The following is a 19,480-nucleotide window of genomic DNA, read 5'->3' on the forward strand; positions in this document are numbered from 1 at the left end:
CCCCGGGAACAACACCTTTGAGGTCAGTACGACAAAACTGACCCTAGATCAATCTGGTGACTGGTGGTGTAATGATCCAACTCGTTTTCATACCATTCAGGTTCCCGGGTGCTTCTGTGGTGCCTGGTGCATGGCGGTCTGCTGGAGGTGAGTATCCCAGTTTGCGCTGCAACTTGTCAAACCGAGGGAGAGATGGGATATAAAAATGGGGGATATGGAGGGGAAAATAAAGAGCTTGTGATTTTCTGGATTTCTTTAGCGTTTGAGAAGAAATATCAAGAAATAGAAAACGCTTTGTTAGGGATCGATTATCGGCGTTACCGATGGGAGTAACCCGGTTGCGTTGCAAATGTCTGATTCAAGCGCAAACGTGTTGTAGTGAATGAGGCCTGGTTGTATTTCTACTGCCGTGCGCCTTAGCTATTTAGCTAGTTAGTCACGTCAAAAAATATATTGTAAACGTAGTCAAAGTTGTGGCGCTAGCTATTTACTATTAGGGTAATTTATGGTGTTATGTGACTTAGTTGGCGAAGAAAATGTGTTTGTTGAAGTTAAAACTAGCCATAGCCAGCCAGCTAACTTTACCTTTCAGTGTAATGGCGACGTTAGCTTACTAGATGCCTAGCTGTCACTCGACCTCTAGCCTGTTGGTTAAGCAGTTAACTTAGCTTGCCATTTGAAATTGACTATGAGTCCACATTTCTTCTTCACTAATTAACTATAGGATTCATGGCATATTGTTATACTATATTCCCAGTAATTATTGACTCGGATGAAAGCTAACGTTAGCTGTGTGGTCCGCTACAGTAACCAGCTGTAGAATAATGAATTAAACCATTCACAAACCTCTCTCATTACCAACAAAGAACCCATCTAAACCGGTACAGTGACAATTAGCTCTAGTGTAGATCCCTGTAGTATATACTGAGTGTACTTGTTAGATATTACTGCACTGTCGGGGCTAGAAACAAAAGCATTTCGCTACACCCGCAATAACATATGTTAAACACGTATGTGATTTGAGTGTAGAAAAAAATAGGAATGCCTTCCAAATACTCAGTTGCACCCCACTTTGCCCTTAGAACAGCCTCAATTTGTCAGGGCATGGACTCAACAAGGTGTCGAAAGCGTTCCACAGGGATGCTGGCCCATGTCTACTCCAATCCTTCCCAAAGTTGGCTGGATGTGCTTTGGCAGGTAGACCATTCTTGATAAACACAAACTGTTGTGTGAAAAACCCAGCAGCATTGCAGTTATTGACACCCTGTTCAAATATACTTCAATATTTTGCTCCTGAGTGGTGCAGCCATCTCAGGAGGTGCATCTCAGTGTTAGGTGCTTCACTACAGACACCGTGGTTCGAATCCAGGCTGTATCACAACCGGCCGTGATTGAGAGTCCCATAGGGCTGCGCACAATTGGCCCAGCGTCGTTCGGGTTTGGCCAGTGTAGGCCGTCATTGTAAATAAGATTTTTTTCTTAACTGACATGCCCAGTTAAATAAAGGGTCACCCTCTGAATGGCACACATACACAACCGGTCTCAGGTCTTTAAAAAACTTTAACCTGTCTCCTCCCCTTCATCTACACTGATTTGTGTCATCAATGAGGGATCATAGCTTTCCCCTGAATTCACCTGGTCAGCCTGTCATGGAAAGAGCCGGTGTTCCTAATGTTTTGTACACTCTGTGTACACTAATACAGCAAATGTATGTGGACACCTGCTCGTCGAACATCTCATTCCAAAATTACGGGTATTAATATGGAGTTGGTCTCCTTTGTTGCTATGACACAAGGCTTTCCACTAGATATTGGAGCATTTAAAAAATATATATATTTATTTAACTAGGCAAGTCAGTTAAGAACAAATTCTTATTTTCAATGACGGCCTAGGAACAGTGGGTTAACTGCCTTGTTCAGGGGCAGAACAACAGAGAGAGAAAGACAATAGTTGAACAGTTTTGAAGAAATTGATTTCTTCCAAAATGAAGAAGCACTTTCAGTTTCTCTTACTTAGCTAGCAAATGCAGCTAGCTAGTGTAGCCTACTGAAACACCCTGCTCAAACAGAGGGATGCTATGTTAGCTAGCTGGCTATGACTTTCCAACACAACACTGGAACTCTTCCAACTCAAGGTAAGCTTTTGGTGTTACTCATTTATTGCCACTGGGGCCTGCCTGTGTAACTGCTTACTGACTGTACACAAATGTTACTGCATGATTGTAGCGGGTTTACTAATGTGTTAGTTCTATTAGCTATGCTGACATTGCTTTAGCTAATATGGTGACAACGATGTACAGTAGCTGTGTAGCGATTTGGCTTGGAAAGGTTTTTTTCAACTGGTCACATACAGCTGATGTGTTGTGCATTAAAGTCCAGAAGGGAAGAGAAAGGAATACAACGTGGCTGCTATGAAAGTGTACTCTGTTTACGTGTGATCAGGGGTGTATTTGTTCCTCCGATTCTGTTGAAAAACTATTCTTAACCTGAACAAAACGGGGATAAACATACCTGAATTTGTCAAATAGAAACTCTCGTTTGCAACTCTTGGATGATAATGATTACACCCTATACCAGCTAGATCCAGGCAAGAGTGTGTCTCTTGACCTGTGTCTACCTAAACTTTCAATAATAGCACAGGACAACCGGATGGCCATAAACCCTTGTAGAAACTTGATCATAAGCAGATAGCTATGTCCATTGACAGTTGAGGTGTCAAGCTACCACACAACCCCTAGGTCATCATCACTGCATTGAGGTCACATCAGCTGACCCAGGGAATATAACCTTGCTACAGAGCAAGATGTTAGGACAGTAGCTACATAATAAACAACACAATGCAGCAGTACACAGGATTGCTGGGGATCCTCCATAGTGTGTGTGTGTAGTAGGAGAGTGTCAGCTCATAGCAACTGCCTGTCTCGGCAGTGGAGTTTCAGTAGCTATGTGTCTCTGTCTCTCTCTTATTGTCAGAAAGAGCATCTGTAGCTGAGCAGAAGGATGGAGAGTTTGGGATTGCAGGCTGTTGCCCTCAGTGATGGCTCCACAGCCTACATTGAACAAGCCATCAAAGGTGACAAAGTCACACATTCACACACTGCTAAAAAATTATGAAATGCACAACTCAAAGCTAACATTTACATGTCCACCAGTATGAGTATGTATGACTGCCACTGATATCAACAATATACTGATTTCATCAGATGGCAACCTAGTGGAAGGCGATACTATTCAGTTGGAGGATGGTACTACAGCCTACATTCAGCAGGTTACTGTACAGCAGAAAGGTCCGTGTACACCCTCAGAACAACATGTCTGCCGGAGGGTTTGTGAATAACCTTTTGTGTGTTCTGTGAGCTCATACCTCTCCTGATGCTGTTTTCCTGTCGTCTCCCCAGAGCCCCTGCCCTTTGAGGACGGCCAGGCAGTGCAGCTGGAGGACGGGACCACGGCATACATCCACCACACACCCAAAGGTATATTAGCATCTAACCAGATGCTGTATTCACCACTCTAGGAAAGGTTGGCTTGTTGAAGCAATAGGGTCATCATCATCTTGTTTTATCATTATCCAGCCACACATCAGTTATTATTACTTCTGCAAAGGAGGAAGGGAAGTCATCTCAAACATTTTCAAAGAGGACCATCTAACCTCTAACCCCTGCAGATGGGTATGATCCCAGTGCGGTGGAGGCGGTGCAGCTGGAGGATGGCAGCACGGCGTACATCCACCACCCCTCAGGCCTGCAGACTGGCAGCACCATCCTGACTTTGCAGCCAGGGGGTGGCCTGGAGGAGCTAGCTACAGACGACACCGTGGACACAGACACCATCACCACCCTGGAGAACTACGCCAAGGTCTCGCTCTTTTCCTGCTGTTGTATCACTCGTGTTCTGTCACTCACGGTTTCCTGTAAATATTTTTTTTGTTATTTTTCTTGAACGCTCAGTTTCCCCCCCCCCCCATGTGTCTTTCTCTCTCTCACAGATACTATGCAGTTCTACTTCTGGTGGAATAAGTCATGTTGTACTTTTAATCAATATAATGCTCTCAAACTCTGTTCTCCCCTGTTTTCTCCCCAGATGACGGGGTCTGAGGTGGAGGTGGATGAGACCATGAGCAGTACCAATGGACTGCAGGACATAGAGCCTATTGTACAGGTGATGGGGTCGTGGGGTTCCCCTAAGGGTCAGCAGACGGCTGAGAAGACATTCCGCTGTGACTACGAGGGCTGTGGACGTCTCTACACCACAGCACACCACCTCAAGGTACCACACACACCCTCTACAGCACACACTGACCCTCGGACCACAGTACCCCACATTAAGATACCACACACATACAGTGGCAAGAAAAAGTATGTGAAGCCTTTGGAAATACCTGGATTTCTGCATAAACTGGTCATAAAATTTGATCTGATCTTTGTCTAGGTCACAACAATAGACAAACACAGTCTGCTTAAACTAATAACACTCACACAATTATCTTTATTGAACACACAGTGTGAACATTCACAGTGCAACATCCTTTGGCAGCAATAACCTCAACCAAACGTTTTCTGGAGTTGCGGATCAGAACTACACAGCGGTCAGGAGGAATTTTGGACCATTCCTCTGTACAAAACTGTTTCAGTTCAGCGATATTCTTGTGATGTCTGGTGTGAATTGCTCTCTTGAGGTCATGCCACAGCATCTCAATCTGGTTGAGGTCAGGACTCTGACTGGGCCACTCTAGAAGGTGTATTTTCTTCTGTTGTTGATTTACTTCTGTGTTTTGGGTCGTTGTCCTATTGCATCACCCAACTTGTCTTGAGCTTCAATTGGCGGACAGATAGCCTAACATTCTCCTGCAAAATGTCTTGATAAACTTGGGAATTCATGGACAGAAAAAGGATCGCAAGCTGTCCAGGCCCTGAGGCAGCAAAGCAGCCCCAAACCATGATGCTCCCTCCACCATACTTTACAGTTGGGATGAGATGTTGGTGTGCTGTGCCTTTTTTTTTTCTCCACACAGAGTGTTGTGTGTTCTTTCCAAACAACTCAGCTGTAGTTTCATCTGTCCACAGAATATTTTTGCCAGAAGCGCTGTGGAACATCCAGGTGCACTTTTGCAAACTTCAGATGTGCAGCTATTTTTTTTAGACAGCAGTTGCTTCTTCTGTGGTGTCCTCCCATGAACACCATTCTTGTTTAATGTTTTCCGTATCGTGGACTCATCAACAAAGATGTTATCATGTTCCAGAGAAGTCTTTAGCTGACATTCTAGGATTTTTCTTAACCTCATTGAGCATTCTGCGCTGTGTTCTTGCAGTCATCTTTTCAGGACGGCCACTCCTAGGGAGAGTAGCAACAGTGCTGAACTTTCTCCATTTATAGACACTTTGTCTTACCATGGACTGATGACCATCAAGGCTTTCAGAGATACTTTTTTTTTTTCATTTTTTTTTCAGCTTTATGCAAGGCAACAATTCTTAATGGTTCACATCAGGCAATGCTTCTTGTGAATAGCAAACTCACATTTTGTGAGTGTTTTTTATAGGGCAAAGCAGCTCTAACCAACATCTCCAATCTCGTCTCATTGATTTGACTCCAGGTTAGCTGACTCCTGACTCCAATTAGCTTTTGGAAAAGTCATTAGCCTAGGGGTTCACATACTTTTTCCAACCTACACTGTAAATGTTTAAGTTATGTATTCAATATAGACAAGACAAATACACAAATGATTGTGTTAGTTTAAGCAGACTGTTTGTCTGTTGTGACCATTTTATGTAGAAATCCAGGTAGTTTCAAAGGGTTCACATACTTTTTCTTGCCACTGTACACACATTTGTTCCCACTTGAGAAGATATTCATGTTACATTAACGTTGACCCTGTCTTGTCAGGTGCATGAGAGGGCTCACACAGGTGTCCGGCCATACAGGTGTGATGTGTTGACGTGTGGAAAGGCGTTTGCTACAGGTTACGGCCTGAAGAGTCACCTACGGACACACACTGGAGAGAAACCATACAAGTGTCCTGAAGACATGTGCTTCAAGGCCTTCAAAACCTCCGGAGACCTCCAGAAGCATGTCCGCACACACACAGGTAGTAGGACACGCACACACACACGGGTAGTAGGACACGCACACACACGGGTAGTAGGACACGCACACACACACGGGTAGTAGGACACGCACACACACACGGGTAGTAGGACACGCACACACACACGGGTAGTAGGACACGCACACACACGGGTAGTAGGACACGCACACACACACGGGTAGTAGGACACGCACACACACACGGGTAGTAGGACACGCACACACACGGGTAGTAGGACACGCACACACACGGGTAGTAGGACACGCACACACACGGGTAGTAGGACACGCACACACACGGGTAGTAGGACACGCACACACACGGGTAGTAGGACACGCACACACGCGGGTAGTAGGACACGCACACACGCGGGTAGTAGGACACGCACACACGCGGGTAGTAGGACACGCACACACGCGGGTAGTAGGACACGCACACACGCGGGTAGTAGGACACGCACACACGCGGGTAGTAGGACACGGACACGCGGGTAGAAGGACACGGACACACGCGGGTAGTAGGATACAGACAGGTAGTAGGACACGGACAAGCGCAGGTAGGACACGGGCAGGTAGTAGGTCACGGACAAGCGCAGGTAGGACACGGGCAGGTAGTAGGACACGGACGTAGTAGGACACGGACAAGTGCAGGTATGACACGGGCAGGTAGTAGGACACGGACACACGCAGGTAGTAGGACACGGGCAGGTAGTAGGACACGGACAGGTAGTAGGCGACACAGACACGGACGGGTAGTAGGCGACACAGACACGGACGGGTAGTAGGCGACACAGACACGGACGGGTAGTAGGCGACACAGACACGGACGGGTAGTAGGCGACACGGACGGGTAGTAGGCGACACGGACGGGGAGTAGGCGACACGGACGGGGAGTAGGCGACACGGACGGGGAGTAGGCGACACGGACGGGGAGTAGGCGACACGGACGGGGAGTAGGCGACACGGACGGGGAGTAGGCGACACGGACGGGGAGTAGGCGACACGGACGGGGAGTAGGCGACACGGACGGGGAGTAGGCGACACGGACGGGGAGTAGGCGACACGGACGGGGAGTAGGCGACACGGACGGGGAGTAGGCGACACGGACGGGGAGTAGGCGACACGGACGGGGAGTAGGCGACACGGACGGGGAGTAGGCGACACGGACGGGGAGTAGGCGACACGGACGGGGAGTAGGCGACACGGACGGGGAGTAGGCGACACGGACGGGGAGTAGGCGGCGACACGGACGGGTCGTAGGAGGCGACACGGACGGGTCGTAGGAGGCGACACGGACGGGTCGTAGGAGGCGACACGGACGGGTCGTAGGAGGCGACACGGACGGGTCGTAGGAGGCGACACGGACGGGGAGTAGGAGGCGACACGGACGGGGAGTAGGAGGCGACACGGACGGGTCGTAGGAGGCGACACGGACGGGGAGTAGGAGGCGACACGGACGGGTCGTAGGAGGCGACACGGACGGGTCGTAGGAGGCGACACGGACGGGGAGTAGGAGGCGACACGGACGGGTCGTAGGAGGCGACACGGACGGGTCGTAGGAGGCGACACGGACGGGTCGTAGGAGGCGACACGGACGGGTCGTAGGAGGCGACACGGACGGGTCGTAGGAGGCGACACGGACGGGTCGTAGGAGGCGACACGGACGGGTCGTAGGAGGCGACACGGACGGGTCGTAGGAGGCGACACGGACGGGTCGTAGGAGGCGACACGGACGGGTCGTAGGAGGCGACACGGACGGGTCGTAGGAGGCGACACGGACGGGTCGTAGGAGGCGACACGGACGGGTCGTAGGAGGCGACACGGACGGGTCGTAGGAGGCGACACGGACGGGTCGTAGGAGGCGACACGGACGGGTCGTAGGAGGCGACACGGACGGGTCGTAGGAGGCGACACGGACGGGTCGTAGGAGGCGACACGGACGGGTCGTAGGAGGCGACACGGACGGGTCGTAGGAGGCGACTCGGACGGGTCGTAGGAGGCGACACGGACGGGTCGTAGGAGGCGACACGGACGGGGACGGGTAGTAGGCGACACGGACGGGGACGGGTAGTAGGCGACACGGACGGGGACGGGTAGTAGGCGACACGGACGGGGACGGGTGGTAGGACCCGGGCACACACACACTTTCCCCCACCACTACTTTTCCTCTTACTGTCATTTTCTCTTTTCTTCAGTCTCCTCATCTCTGTATTTCTCCACCCTGTCTAATCCTTTTACGCTCTCTCTCCCTCCTTGTTCCCCTCCCTCTTTGTTAGATGGGACAGTGTTTAGGTGTGTGTTCCAGGGCTGTAAGTGCTCTTTCCCATATCTAATATCCCCCTTGTCTCCCTCTTTTGTCTTTCATTCCTTCTCTCCATATCTTCCCCTGACACTTCTCCTTCTGTCAGGTGAGAAGCCGTTTAAGTGTCCGTTTGAAGGTTGTGGTCGTTCCTTCACCACCTCTAACATCAGGAAAGTCCACATCAGAACACACACAGGAGAACGCCCGTACATGTGCCCTGAACCATCCTGTGGACGAGGCTTTGCCAGTGCTACCAACTACAAGAACCACATGAGAATACACACAGGTAAGAAACACACACACACTACTAAAATCATATGAGAGTACACACTAGTAAGATGCACACACACTACTAAAATCATATGAGAATACACACAGGTAAGAAACACACACACACTACTAAAATCATATGAGAGTACACACAGGTAAGACACACACACACTACTTAAATCATATGACAATAAACACAGGTAAGAAACACACACTACTAAAATAATATGACAATGAACACAGGTAAGACACACACACTACTAAAATCATAGGAGAGTACACACAGGTAAGAAACACACACACACACACACTACTAAAATCATATGAGAGTACACACAGGTAAGACACACACACACTACTTAAATCATATGACAATAAACACAGGTAAGACACACACTACTAAAATCATATGAGAGTACACAGGTAAGACACACACACACACACTACTTAAATCATATGACAATACACACAGGTAAGACACACACTACTTAAATCATATGACAATACACACAGGTAAGACACACACTACTAAAATCATATGAGAATACACACTGGTAAGACACACACACACTACTAAAATCATATGAGAGTACACACTAGTAAGACACACACACACACTACTAAAATCATATAAGAATACACACAGGTAAGACACACACACTACTAAAATCATATGAGAATACACACTGGTAAGACACACACACACACACTACTAAAATCATATGAGAGTACACACTAGTAAGACACACACACTACTAAAATCATATGAGTACAAACTAGTAAGACACACACACACACTACTAAAATCATATGAGTACAAACTAGTAAGACACACACACACACTACTAAAATCATATGAGAGTACACACAGGTAAGACACACACACTACTTAAATCATATGAGTACACACAGGTAAGACACACACACTACTTAAATCATATGAGAGTACACACAGGTAAGACACACACACTACTTAAATCATATGAGAGTACACACAGGTAAGACACACACACTACTTAAATCATATGAGAATACACACAGGTAAGACACACACACTACTTAAATCATATGAGAGTACACACAGGTAAGACACACACACTACTTAAATCATATGAGAGTACACACAGGTAAGACACACACACTACTTAAATCATATGAGAATACACACAGGTAAGACACACACTACTTAAATCATATGAGAATACACACAGGTAAGACACACACACTACTTAAATCATATGAGAATACACACAGGTAAGACACACACACTACTTAAATCATATGAGAGTACACACAGGTGAGAGGTTACATTACTGCTTTGTTAGATACTTAAGCAATAAGGCTCGAGGAGGTGTGGTCTTATGTACCACGCAACGCAGAGTGCGTGGATACAGCATATACCACATACCCCCGAGGTGCCTTACTGCTATTATAAACTGGTTACCAACGTAATTAGAGCAGTAGAAATACATGTTTTGTCATTCCCGTGGTGTACGGTCTGATATACCACAGCTGTCAGCCAGTCAGCATTCAGGGCTCGAACCACCCAGTTAAAATTGACATGAACTAAGTGCTCCACTCTTTCTCCCTCCCTCTCTATCTCTCTCTCTCTCTCCTCTAGGGGAGAAGCCCTACCTGTGTACAGTCCCTGGTTGTGGGAAGCGATTTACAGAGTACTCCAGCCTGTACAAGCACCATGTGGTTCACACACACTGCAAACCTTACACCTGCAACCACTGTGGCAAAACTTACAGACAGACCTCCACGCTGGCCATGCACAAACGCACCACGCACGGAGACTTTGAGGCCACAGAGGACGGGGAAGGTATGTACACACACACACACACTCCTGTAACAAACACCAGCTGAGGACAGAAGGTGAACAGTATTCATTAATTAATTGGCTGCCTCTGTCTCTGTTGCAGAAGCGGTGGATGACCAATCACAGGCCTCCTTCCTGGAGGGGGCGGAGCAGAAAGAGGATGGGTCGGATTCCCAGGTTATCATTGGTTCTCAGGTAGTTAATAATTTCCTATCTAGTAATTCAGCTTGTGTGATATAGATAGAAAATAGCATAAGCTTTCAGCTGTCCCACCAAAGACTTTGTGGATGCAGTCAACTCCTGAAACATGCAATAGTTTTCCATTCCCATTCATTTGATTGCAGCATGCTTCGGTTTAGCACATGCTGTCAAGACAACCTCAAGCTGTTGCATTTATCAGAGCTTTACTGTATTATAAAAAACGGTTGGTTCTCTGTCCTTCAGTTTGATTGGTTCTGTTCTGGCAGGTGGGTCTGTCGACAGAGGACCTACAGGCACTCAGCACGGCCATCACCATGGTAACGCAGGACGGCACAACCATTTCCCTGCCGACCCACCAGACAGACATGGCCGCCAAGGGACACCACCACATCACCATGGTTACAGGGGAGGGCAAGGAGCTGCAGCCAGTATGTTGCACACACATCTTAGCCCACACTAAGCTATCTGTGTGAATCAGTATTTGCTCTTGCATGTCAATGTTTGTCCTGTAAAGTGGATCATCATGTGGTTTTTCTTTCCTCTCCAGGTTGCCATAGTGACATCGGAGGGTATTATGACAGGCGGCTTGCAGGGCTCCGGCCCTCACTACCAGCAGGTCGCACTGCTGGCCACGGCTAATGGCACCCAGATTGCTGTTCAGGTCAGTATAGAGTACACACACCAAGATTAACAACCTGTAAGTGACACTGAGCATTACACTGATTTGTTAATTGTGTGTGTGTGTAGCTGGAGGAGCAGCAGACGTTGGAGGAGGCCATCAGCATGGCGACAGCTGCCATCCAGCAGGGAGGGCTGGTTCAGGACGAGGACACATGAGAGATCTGCTGAGACACACCTACCTCCCCCAAACAGAGCATCTTTCCCTGGGTACGACACGGTACCTGCTTAGCGCCGACCAGCTCCACAGCACTCCTGGAGCCCTGTCTCCTGCAACAGGCACAGAGTGAGCAGAACTCCTATCTCGGGAACCAATCAGAGAGAGACTCCGTGAAGCTGTTGTCATGGAGACTGGCTTTAGAATGTTCAGATGTGAGCATGAGCAGATTGATCTTTGTTTGTTTTAGCCACAATACAGTAGCATACTCATCCTGCTGCTTCTGAGAAGCAGCACCTGCACTAAAGCTAGCTCCAGTTTGATTTTACCTTTAGTCTTCATAATCATGATACAATAATGGATAAAAGCGTCTGCTAATGGCATATCATGATACAATAATGGATAAAAGAGTCTGCTAAATGGCATATCATGATACAATAATGGATAAAAGCGTCTGCTAAATGGCATATCATGATACAATAATGGATAAAAGAGTCTGCTAAATGGCATATCATGATACAATAATGGATAAAAGCGTCTTCTAAATGGCATATCATGATACAATAATGGATAAAAGCGTCTTCTAAATGGCATATCATGATACAATAATGGATAAAAGCGTCTGCTAAATGGCATATCATGATACAATAATGGATAAAAGCGTCTGCTAAATGGCATATCATGATACAATAATGGATAAAAGCGTCTGCTAAATGGCATATCATGATACAATAATGGATAAAAGCGTCTTCTAAATGGCATATCATGATACAATAATGGATAAAAGCGTCTGCTAAATGGCATATCATGATACAATAATGGATAAAAGCGTCTGCTAAATGGCATATCATGATATAATAATGGATAAAAGCGTCTGCTAAATGGGCATATCGTGATACAATAAAGGATAAAAGCGTCTGCTAAATGGCATATCATGATACAATAAAGGATAAAAGTGTCTGCTAAATGGCATATCATGATACAATAATGGATAAAAGCGTCTGCTAAATGGCATATCATGATACAATAAAGGATAAAAGCGTCTGCTAAATGGGCATATCATGATACAAGAACGGATAAAAGTGTCTGCTAAATGGGCATATCATGATACAAGAACGGATATGTGTCTGCTAAATGGGCATATCGTGATACAAGAATGGATAAGTGTCTGCTAAATAGGCATATCGTGATAGCAGACGCTTTTATACGTTCTTCAAATTGGCATATCATGATACAAGAACGTTGGTTTTGTATTTGTCTGATTGCAGTGAGTTTTCCAGTACTGTGTACTTCTGCGTCTACTCTGAAGTTTTGGTTTGAAGAGTGCTCTTAAACAGATGGATTCTTTCAACTGAAACACTTGTGAAACTGTTCAGAGGTAGACTGTCTGTCTGAGGAGCTAAAAGTTGGCCTTGTCTACGTCATTGAAGAAATGAACTGCAAAACTACAGAGCCCAAAATCAGCGGTATCAAGCTGCAACGTGTATCTGGATCTATGCTGACGTTGCCGAGGTGTACATTTGTCAATAAATAGCTTTACCGTTGCTGTGTGTCTCTCACAATGCTTTTCTGGCTGATATTATTTCTGATTGTCTTTTCACCACCAGAGGGCAGACTCACACCTAAAATATCCCTCAACCAAGAAAATGTTTTTGAGAAAGACCTCAGTCAGCTATGGTGTTTTCCTTCTTTCAGAAAGATTAGCTTCTTGTCTTTGATTAAGTCTCTCCTATGAGATGTTTTGTTTACGGCATAATGTGCATGTTTAAAAGTTATTTTTTAACAAGACAAAGACAGTAACACCATAAAACGTCACTGTACAAACAGTGCATCTTAATGTAATAATAGGTCAAGGAAACAGGAGAGACAGATGAGTCTTGAATGATAATTCACTCATGCATGTTTTAATGAAACAACTCAAATCATGGCTAAAGAAAAAAGGGTGGAAAAATAACCTGGGATTAAAACTAACGAGAGACAAAACATGTGGTCACCATTGAATCTTTGCATTCCACCACTAGCTGTCTCCACCTTTCTCATTTGTTATGGGTTGCCACTTGTTGTGCCCACCCCCTCCCTGCACCCTCCAGCCTCTCACACAAAGGGGCAGATGGCAAAGCAGCAGCCCAGCCCTCTCTCATCCCCAGGATCAGTGCATTCCAGCCCCGTCACACTCCAACTAGTCCCCCCTTTATCACGACTCTCGTGGTGGTGGTGGTTGTTGTTCAGGCCAAGAAAATGAACTAAACACGGAGGTATGGTGATCTGGATCTCATAGCTGTTCAGAAGGAGGAGAGCCTTTAACAACCGTGTTTTGGTCACATTCCCCTGCTCAGACTTTACATGCATCAACCAATGGTCGGATGCCACGTCATCGTCAGACAGATTGCTATAACATATGTTGTGGTTATCTGATACGTAAAATACAGTACCTTGCCAGGTGTAGTTAGATCTGTAATGCGTCAGCAACGTCTGGGCAGAGGAACACACCCATAATCTACACCAGCTCCCACCAGGCAGACCACAGGACACACCAAACCCTTCCTCCTCTCCACCCTTCCTACTTCCTTTCCTCTGCTTTGCTGCTCTGTTCTCCCTTGACAACAGCACCTGATTGGCAGGGGCCGCTGTGACATAACGCCTCATCGGGACCAACAGCTGCAGTGAGTGAGAGAGAGAAGGTAGAGAGAGCAGAGCCAAAGGAGTTGGTGTAAAGGGAGAGTGAGAGGTGAAACTGTAAATAGAGATTTGAGACAGGAGAACCGAGGAGAGGTACAAAGAAAGACATGTAAGAGGAGGTTAGGAGAAATATAGAGCAGAGCCAGAGAGAGAGGAGCTTTGGACAACCTACTCTATTGTGGTCCTCCCAGCTCTCCGTGCTCCCTCGCTTCCTGTAGTTCTTCTGATTACTGACACGTGTTAGAGCGGCCCTGGCTGCATCCTGTCTGAAAGGAGAATGGGGAGAATAGGGCCTACGCCTAGTACCAACACACACAACTACACACACACACATCTCAAGGCCTAGCACCAAAACACACTCAAATCTCACACACTTTCCCACACACAAACTCCCTGAAGTAGAACACTCAGTGAAACCCCCTTATAGCCTATAATCACCTCCTTCAGCTAAGTGATGCCAGACTAGTGTTTCATAAATAGTGCGTTGGGACTGGTGGGTTGGGGAGGATTCCCTTCAGATTACAATTTCAGGATACTTTGACTACTTGCTGATTTAACATTGGTTTTGTTGACTTGGTGGCCTAAAAGCATTAGGTGGGTCTCATAAACAACAAAAATGTTTTTGATTGGGTTGGTTGACGTCGTAAGACCTCTCATGTGTTGTGTTTGTGGCTGATAGGGTGGCTGGCTCTAGCCATAACTAAAACAACACACCTCACCGTTAGTATAATCAGCTGTCATCTTGGTTTACTAATCTGATGAACAAAGAGACATTCACAGGAGCTGGCTTCTTGCCAGAGGTGTACAGTGCAACCTGTGTAGGAGGTCGAGGAGTGACCTAGGCTCCTCCCTCTGTTATCCAGATCTGAGTGATATGAATCTGTGTGTTGGAATGATGTGCTGACACACAAACACGTGCAGGATCTCTCATTTACTCATACACAAGCATGCTGACACACAAACACGTGCAGGATCTCTCATTTACTCATACACAAGCATGCTGACACACAATTCATTATAGAAAAGGCTTCATCATTAGTCCTGTTGTTTGGCCCCAGTGATGTACTGGACAAATACGCACTACCCTCTGTAGTGCCTTACTGTCAGATGCCAAGCAGTTGCCATACCAGGCGGTGATGCAACCGTACAGGATGCTCTCGATGGTGCAGCTGTAGAACCTTTTGAGGATCTGAGGACCCATGCCAAATCTTTTCAGTATCCTGAGGGGGAAAGGTGTTGTCATGCCCTCTTCACGACTGTCTTGGTATGTTTTTACCATGATAGTTTGTTGGTGATGTGGAAACCAAGGAACTTGAAACTCTCGACCCGCTCCACTTCAGTCCCGTTGACGTTAATGGGAGTCTGTTAGGCCCTCTTTTTCCTATAGTCCACGATCAGCTCCTTTGTCTTGCTCACATTGAGGAAGAGGTTGTTGTCCTGGCACTACACTGCCAGGTCTGTGACCTATTCCCTATAGGCTGTCTCATCGTTGTCGGTGATCACTGTTTTGTCATCAGAAAACTTAATGATGGTGTTGGAGTCGTGCTCTGTCCTGCCGAAACACAGAGAAGCCAGCCAGCTCTGTATTATCTGTGTCGTCGTTCAGCCAAGTCTTGTGAAACATAAGATATTACAGTTTTTAATGTCCCTTTAGTAGGATAATCTTGATCGTAGATCGTCCCGTTTGTTTTTCAATGATTGCACGTTGGCCAATAATACAGAAGGTGGTGGGGGTTTATCTCCTCGTAGGCAAATTCTCACAAGGCACCCCACCCTCCTGCCCCCTTTCTCAGTCTTTTCGTCACACTGATTTTTATTTAACTAGACAAGTCAGTTAAGAACAAATTCTTATTTACAATGACCTTTTGGTTACTGGCCCAACGCTCTAACCACTAGGCTACTTGCCACTGATGATGGGGATTTGGGCCTTGTAACACATACTGTTGCTCTGACGTAGAGTAGTTTGGCTATTGTTCAGTCACCCCAGAGGTCTGGGTTTGATCATATCACCCTGACCCAATAAGCAGATGACAACAGCTCAAGGGGGAGAGAGGAGGGAGAAACAACACCCAACATGTCACGACCTTGGGGGAATACAACCTGGGGGACCAGCCTAGTCAGTCTAAATCGAAATCCTCTCCCTTCAGGGAAGGCCCTGCTAAGTATTGTGTGTTGACCCACATCTTGTCTCCATTCTGCTGGCTTATTATCGTTTGCCAGTGGGTAAAAAACCCAGACGGCTGCTCTCCGACATTGGAGCTGTTATCAGGGCCAGATAGGAGAGGAGGGCCTGGGTGTGGTGGCGGCCAGTGGCAAGGCCCACTTAAGTGGAGTAGTGTTTGTTTTTCAAGCACTCAACATGCTTGTTTTCCATAAGGGTTCCCCATGCCCCTATCCTCCTCTCCATCAACACAGTCAGAGAGAATCACACACACCTGCGCGCACGTGCACATACGCACAGACACAAAGGCCCACAGAACATTAGCAGGAACAGCAGTCCAAGCAAAACCTTTAGCAGACCTGACCACCAGTTGTTCATACTTACAGTGGAAGATGCAGTATGATATACTAAGAAAAAACATGTCATTACTAACTTATTTCCCTCTCTTTGTAACAGTAACTCATCAAATCACATTTTATTTGTCACATACACGTGTTTAGCAGATGTTATTGCGGGTGTAGGGAAATGCTAGAGCGGTGGACTAGCAACCGGAAGATTGCAAGTTCAAACCCCTGAGCTGACAAGGTCAAATCTGTCGTTCTGCCCCTGAACAGGCAGTTAACCCACTATTCCTAGGCTGTCAATGAAAATAAGAATTTGTTCTTAACTGACTTGCCTAGTTAAATAAAGGTAAAAAAAATTCTAATGATATCCTTTGACACATAGACTGTCATCTAACCAGGTGTGTATCAGTGGGTTGATGTCACGGTAAAGAACATCTTATTTGTTTTCTTCTCAGTTTCACAGCTACTTTCTGTGATTGACAGTCTTGACTCACCACATCCTCCCTACTCCCCCATGCTGTCTAACATGATGGAAAACCCAGCAATAGAGAAAAACAAACCACACTGTGGTTGTTCTTTTGTATGTGTGGCTTAGTCGGATTCTGTGCATTTAGGTAGTTTTGTATGAACTTTGTGTAATGTCATGAGTTTTGTATTAGTATTGTGCATGTCTGTCTGTGCTTAGGTGTGTGAGCATACATAGGGCACCATTGTGTGTTTAGGTAAGTGAGGGTGTGGGTACCACTAAGGGGTTAACATGGCAAAGGAGGACTGCTCAGTGAGCTACAGCTGGAGAGTGTTTGGCCAGTGGAGGGGGATGGAGGGGACTGCCATGTGGGAGTTGTTTTGGGATGGGGAGATTAGGGGTACGTGGGAGGTTGTTATGGGGGAAGACCGGAGAGGGGGAGGATTTGACAAGAGTCTGGGAGGGAGTCTGGGACGGAGTGGAGGGGGCACCCCTTTAATGTCTGACCACAAGCGGGGTGTGTGTGGGGGGGGGGGGATTTATTCAGACAGCTGCCCTTGGATTAGGTCGAGTTCCCGGCATCAACAGGGAACAATCTAGGCTTTGTGAGGTAAGGGGGTTGGGGTAGTGATGGCGGGGGATTTAGGGGGTGAGAGAGAAGAGGGGGACATGGTGAGAGGGCCAAGAGGAGGGAGAGTTGGTAAACAGCTGCTAAAAAACTCACACAACCCATAAAACTCAGCCTGTCCTTTTAAAGTCTCACCTTTGCATGTTTAAGGTGGCCTATTTCTGGAGTTTACTGCTGTTTGACGAATGTCTCCCTGTTCCAGTGGGTTTGACTTTAGGTCCACAGGTAGCTGCTAGGGTCATTCAGGACCATGAAACTGTTCAGTTATGTGACATTTTCTGTTCTACTCAATACATTTCTATCTGAACGTTCTGTTATATGAGAAGAGAAGTCCCCATTTTTACATCATGTTTAGCACTGAGCACTCAGAACTTGCTGGGGCAGAGCTAACTGTAATGTATTTTCATTCTTATTCAAAGTAACTCACTAAACCCTGTCTTTCTTGCTCATTGTTATTACTTATAAAAACCAAGAGAAGCTCTGATCTAATCTGTATATACAGTAGATAATGTGGTTGTTTGTATGTTTCTACTCATAAAGGAACACTCAGGGTTGGGTTTTGTACGATTGTACAAGTAAGATGAGTGACATGAGTTCCCTGATAAAGAAGAAAAATATAAGGGTTTTGAGAAGGGAAAAAAAGAGTCATGCTCCTACACTTCAGTTTAATTATCTGAGGTAAAATCCCAGCACAAAGATAAAGAGCATGGGTCTTTTCTAGACAGGTTGGAGAGAAAGTCCTGCAGGTACTGTGGCTTTGTGTCCTACAATTGTTTTGTTGTTTACAGTATCACTTCAGTAGAAACAACAACAAAAACTTACATAAAAGTTAAAACCTGCATTTTTACTGTTAACAACCCCCCCCCCCCCCCCCCCCCCCCTCTCCATAGGGGCTTCCCCCAGTTAGCGTCACAGATACAGTACGTCTCAGTTCCCTTCCGCCATTTTGACAGTAGGCTAAATGAGAAGTGAGACAGGTGGGCGAAAGAAAGACCAAGCACAACAGAGACAAATGGTTTCACATGAGATGGAACACATAGGAGATGGATAGATAATGAGTGGGAGAGGATAGGAGAATGAGAATGTTATTGAGAAGCCCCTCTAGTCTATTTCTCCCTCACACACACAAGCACACAGACAGACAGCCAAGTGAGAGACAATACTTGGGTCTATTGTAATGTATGGGGCAGGGAGGTAAACCTGTAAATATAGTGTCGAGAGCCACCGTTCACACTTTCACATCAAATGGTCTCTCAGGAGACAGGTCACAGAGGAAGGAGCTCTGGGTGTCATTACAGTCATATCCAAGGTCATACGACTAATAACCCATGGGCCTGTTGCTCTATCTTTCCCTTCAGACAGTGGCTTCCTAACACTTTTCTGTTGTGAACTACTTTAGGATTATCGAAATAAACAAAACATTATTTCTTGCCACATCTTAGTCTCCAGCTGCGACTATGAAACACAAGTGTCAGCAGTATCTTTCTACAGTATTTTCCGGGAAACAAATTAAATGGTGTTTTAGGGAGATTTAGACAAAGGAAGCGAAAGTTTCATTTATAGCCCAACAGGAAATGATGTGTTGGCATGGGGTGAGAGAAAGACAGATTGAGAAATCATTTGCCATTTCAACCAACATGTTCTTGGACCAGTGAATAGGTTACAGACATGTTTATTATTATGCAGTAC

At 46.3% G+C, this 19,480-nt stretch overlaps 1 protein-coding gene across 4 annotated transcripts; it reads left to right on the plus strand.

The window, feature by feature from the left end:
* The first annotated feature begins 45 nt into the window (after positions 1-45).
* Positions 46-13,057, plus strand: LOC110528373 (zinc finger protein 76). Of its 4 annotated transcripts, none has more exons than XM_036983972.2 (13): positions 46-147; positions 2,973-3,072; positions 3,203-3,286; positions 3,398-3,475; positions 3,667-3,857; positions 4,083-4,268; positions 5,883-6,084; positions 8,492-8,671; positions 10,277-10,480; positions 10,581-10,672; positions 10,945-11,106; positions 11,226-11,339; positions 11,426-13,057. In XM_036983972.2, the coding sequence occupies exons 2-13, from the start codon at positions 3,000-3,002 to the stop codon at positions 11,513-11,515; spliced, it is 1,656 nt and encodes a 551-aa protein (XP_036839867.2). In that variant the 5' UTR covers positions 46-147; positions 2,973-2,999; the 3' UTR covers positions 11,516-13,057. The 4 variants fall into 4 exon arrangements, with proteins under 4 accessions (XP_036839867.2, XP_090097898.1, XP_090097897.1 ...); XM_090241772.1 differs by having other exon boundaries at positions 10,584-10,672; XM_090241771.1 differs by lacking the exon at positions 46-147 and adding an exon at positions 171-2,134.
* Positions 13,058-19,480: the final 6,423 nt, after the last annotated feature.

The sequence above is a fragment of the Oncorhynchus mykiss genome, chromosome 7, assembly GCF_057628025.1.
Source record: "Oncorhynchus mykiss isolate SJ-2025 chromosome 7, ASM5762802v1, whole genome shotgun sequence".
In the NCBI taxonomy this organism is placed as follows: Eukaryota; Metazoa; Chordata; class Actinopteri; order Salmoniformes; family Salmonidae; genus Oncorhynchus; species Oncorhynchus mykiss.

Bases quoted from the DNA above. Each gene is read 5' to 3' on its own strand.
- LOC110528373 (XM_036983972.2), top strand. From the start codon at position 3,000: ATGGAGAGTTTGGGATTGCAGGCTGTTGCCCTCAGTGATGGCTCCACA. The intron at 3,476-3,666 runs GTATATTAGCAT...TAACCCCTGCAG, and splicing joins CATCCACCACACACCCAAAG to ATGGGTATGATCCCAGTGCG. The intron at 11,107-11,225 runs GTATGTTGCACA...TTTCCTCTCCAG, and splicing joins AGGGCAAGGAGCTGCAGCCA to GTTGCCATAGTGACATCGGA.